Source organism: Impatiens glandulifera, chromosome 4 (assembly GCF_907164915.1).
Source record: "Impatiens glandulifera chromosome 4, dImpGla2.1, whole genome shotgun sequence".
In the NCBI taxonomy this organism is placed as follows: domain Eukaryota; kingdom Viridiplantae; phylum Streptophyta; class Magnoliopsida; order Ericales; family Balsaminaceae; genus Impatiens; species Impatiens glandulifera.
The window spans coordinates 5,675,542-5,679,667 of record NC_061865.1 but is presented as its reverse complement, the minus strand read 5'-3'; the positions used below and the strand labels follow the sequence as shown (position 1 = coordinate 5,679,667).

The following is a 4,126-nucleotide window of genomic DNA, read 5'->3' as shown; positions in this document are numbered from 1 at the left end:
TTATTAATTAAAATATTAAAATTCATTAAATTTAAAATTATTATATTTTATTTTACCATTATATAATAATAACATTTATATTTTAAAAAAAAAAATAAATCTCATATCCGGAAATTATCACAAATAATTATTTTTTAAATAACTCGAATTATTTAAAACAAAATTAAATCCATAAATTTATGTGATCTTTCTATTTAGAGAAAGGAGCAACAATTTAATTGAAATTTAAATAATTTGTTCTTTGGGGATTTATGGATTACTAGTTAAAAAAATAAATCTACTACGAGTACTACTTTATTATTAATTTATATATATATATATATATATATTATAAATAAATAAATATAAAGCATTCTCTTTTGGGAAGATCACAAATTTTCTATTTGATTATGTACCTATAAAATGAAAAAAATGAAATTAACTAAGGAATTATACTAAAAGGATTGAGAGTTTGGAAATAATACATAAAGTTTTGGAATGGGTACAATTAACATAATCATATAGATTTTACTAATAAATCCCGATCTTGATCATACGATTCTTTTTCGTGATCCAAAGATCCCTTTGAAATAAAACATATCAGACCAAACCTAATTTGGCATTCTGTAAATTCAAAGCCAATTCCAAACATCCTACACATGATTGGCCATTCTTCTTTGCAACCATTACAATTAAATTCCTCGCCAGGTAAAATGCAGGTTAGAGGATGTTTTTTATGAAGCTGAGAATCATAGAGTCCGTCAAACTTGACAGGTTTTGCAAATTGACTCAACAACCCATTCACACAATAAGCATCAACACATTGGTCACATTCAAAACAGTGGTACATCAATCTTTTTGGATCTATTTTCTCCTCACAAAATTCACAATGATACTCTGATGCACCTTGATTATCATTACTGATGAAAATATCTGGATCTATCAATTTGAATCCATGTTCGTCATACCAATGAACAATTTCTTGTGGCAATAGCAAACAACTGGGATGAATGCTAAAATGACATCTATCACAACCAAATGTGAAGGAGGTTGGACACGATGAGATGGTAGAGCTATGGTTATAAATCCTATCATCAAAGAAATTGGTTTCACCACATGAGAAGCAACCTCCGATGGTTCTCCCATACTTGAGATGAAGAGGGTGTTTGTGAGTCTCGTGATTGACTCGTCTAGGAAGTGCAGCGCATATAACGTCCAAGTAGTATCCTTTGCATTCTTTGCATTTGTAGGCAAACCCATTCCCGACCCTCTGACAACCTTTGCATGAAAAGAAGCCAAAGCATTCTTTCATCCTTACTTGTAGGGTTAGTGTGTGTTCTGTGTCTGTGTGATCCGTATCCGGGTGCGGCTTTAACTCACACGGCAATTTAGCACACCATTTGTGTAAAAAGAAATCGCACCGGTTGCAACTATAAAAGGGTGCATCATTCATAAATAGAGGAAGAATGCACCCATTGCAGATCACTTCATGATAGTCACTAAAGTTTGTAATATTGCTTAAATCAAACTCAAGGGTAAGTGGATGATCGTGGCTGCCGTGAATTAGGATATTATCTTCCTCTTCCTCGTCCTTCCATTGAGATATATTTTTAATAAATTGGGCTAGCGTGTTATGTACTACTTCAAACGAAGGGAAATTGAACCAATTTGTCATTTATTTGATCTTCTTCTTCTTCGAATGTCTCAATTATTGGTGGATCCCCCTATATAAGAATAAGAAGAAGATTATAAAAATGTAAAAACTAACAAGATTGTTGTAAGAAAATAGCTAGCCAGTTGTATGAGATGTATTTACATCTCTTACAAACATAGAAAGCCACTTGTCTGTTTATATTTTCCTCACACACGCCGCATAGATAGCTGATAAAATCCTCTCCTTGTAGACAGACCATAACATAACTTAAGCGGATGCACATGACTTTGATGTTCAATACTTTGAGGCAGTGAGTAGCATTGCTCGTGGATCCAGAACCAACAGATTTTGCATTGATAAGAAATACTTAATTCTCCAACATGTTTCTCACCACAAAAACTACATAAAAATGAAGCGGGATATAGCCGAGGGGTCAATTCGTGGTTGTGCAGAGTGCGAGGACAAACAAGAAAGGACATGAATGTGCATCTTAGATCAACATAAAAATTGCAAACAACACAGCGATAGCGGAATGACGTCGACACGGATGACGAGTGGTCAGCTTTGCAAACATTACAACGGAAACCTCTACTTGTGAAGAGGATTAAAGGATGTTGTGGGTGTTGTGGATGGTCCTTCATCTCTTCGGGTAAAGATGCACAAAATTCGTGAAGATTATAACCTTTGCATTTTTCTATACAACAACTGAACCCACTTCTTCCCATTTCAATGCCACAACCATCGCAATACAATGGATCTTTAGATCCATTTCTAACATCTTCCTTGAAGGTCAAAGGATGTTGTTGGAATGTTAGTTTTGGGATAGTTTGGGGGTTATTTGTAAGAGTGCTTTTATGCATCTATATAACTCTAGTCTTTCATTTAATAAGGAGAGCTTTTTCCTTTTTATATAAAACTACTTGGTATCAGAGCTAGGTTTAGATCTAGGGTTTTGTATCTAAAAACTGTGCAACAGCCGCCGACCTCACCAGACCTCCGCCGCCCCTATCAGGACCTCCGCCCACCAGGGGCGCCGCCGCCTTGCTAGGGGGAGAACTGACCCGCCAGTGAGGGTTTGGATCTGGTCTCCTTGATGTTTTGAGATCAAGAACGGGTTAAAAGGAAGAGGAAGAAGTTCGAGATAATGAGTTTTAGATCTTACGGGTTAAAGATCGTGTGATCGTGGTTTTGGGGAAGAAGGAAGATTTGACTCAATCTTGTGTAGATCAGAGTCGGATCGATGACAAGTGATGGTTCGAACATGGGTCTTGCGATGAAAGAGGCCTTGGAAAAACTGAGTGGTGATGAGATCGCAATGTTGATACGAGCATTCAGCTTTGCCTCTAGTGACACGACACCGAAACCAACCCCAGCACCTACACCAGCACCCACACCAGCACCTAGGGTGGAGCTTCCCCCGATTGATGTGAAACTCGATGGTCCAGCTTCGTATCTGCGCTGGTCACGTCGAGTGCGATACACACTAGTAGGGAGGAAATTAGAGGGGTACTTGACTGGAGCGGTTACTAAGCCGGTTGAGGGTACTCCAGCATGGGATGATTGGAGGTCCATTCACATGCTGGTGTATGTCTGGCTCTTAAACTCGATGACTACACCGATTGCGGCCAATGTTGATGGTATGGAGGATGTGCGGTGTGTCTAGGAGAAGCTGAAGAAGACTTATGATGGAGTGGGGAACAACTTGAGGGTTTACCAGGTCCAAGGGGAGATCGCTGCTTGTGTACAGGGGGAAAGGACTGTTCAGGAGTATGCCATAGAGCTAGAGCGCTTGTGGCTGGATCATGACTACTGCACGAGGACATTGTGTTGCACTGATCCTACGTGCAGGAAGACTGAGGCTTGCATGCAGGATAGGACCATGGGGTTTCTCAGAGGTCTGGCCCCAACCTTTGAGCAGAGGACTGCAATGTTATTGGCTCAGCCGAAGATTCCCTCGCTTGAGGAGGCAGTCTCGCGATGATATAGGAGGAGACCCGGATTGAGCTCTAGGCCGGGGCAGGGGGACTTCCAGGGGTGAAGTCAGCCCTAGCTGTCTCCAACTCAGGTGGTTCCAGGTTTAGAGGTGAGACCCGGGAGTGCTACAATTGTGGAGAGGTAGGCCACTTGATATCGGCTTGCACCAAGTCACCAAAGGCGAGGAACTCCGGTGGACGTGGTCAGTCTGGTGAGCGCGGTCCTGGTCGTGGCCGTGGCCGCAGAGGAGGTGGAAGAGGGGGCTACCGGGCAAACCTGATGGTAGCAGGTGAAGATAATGGAGATGGTGTGCAGGAGGAGGAGCTCTCTGCGGAGGATCAGGAGCTCTTGAGATCCTACTCCCAACTTCTTAGGAGAAAGGGAAGAGGTGCAGCAGAGAATGCATCTACCTCGGGTAACATTGCCACTTATGCTCATTCAGTTGCAGGTACTAGTGACACCCATGCTCTTGCCTCTATATCTACCGTTGGTTCACCATGGATTATTGATTCTGGTGCT

General features: G+C 41.0%; 1 protein-coding gene across 1 annotated transcript; it reads right to left on the bottom strand.

Annotated features, from left to right (window-relative positions):
* Window positions 1-496: 496 nt before the first annotated feature.
* LOC124934537 lies at window positions 497-1,741 on the bottom strand. Its single transcript, XM_047475069.1, has one exon. It carries the CDS (start codon window positions 1,652-1,654, stop codon window positions 497-499), a length of 1,158 nt encoding a protein of 385 aa, XP_047331025.1. The 5' UTR covers window positions 1,655-1,741.
* Window positions 1,742-4,126: the final 2,385 nt, after the last annotated feature.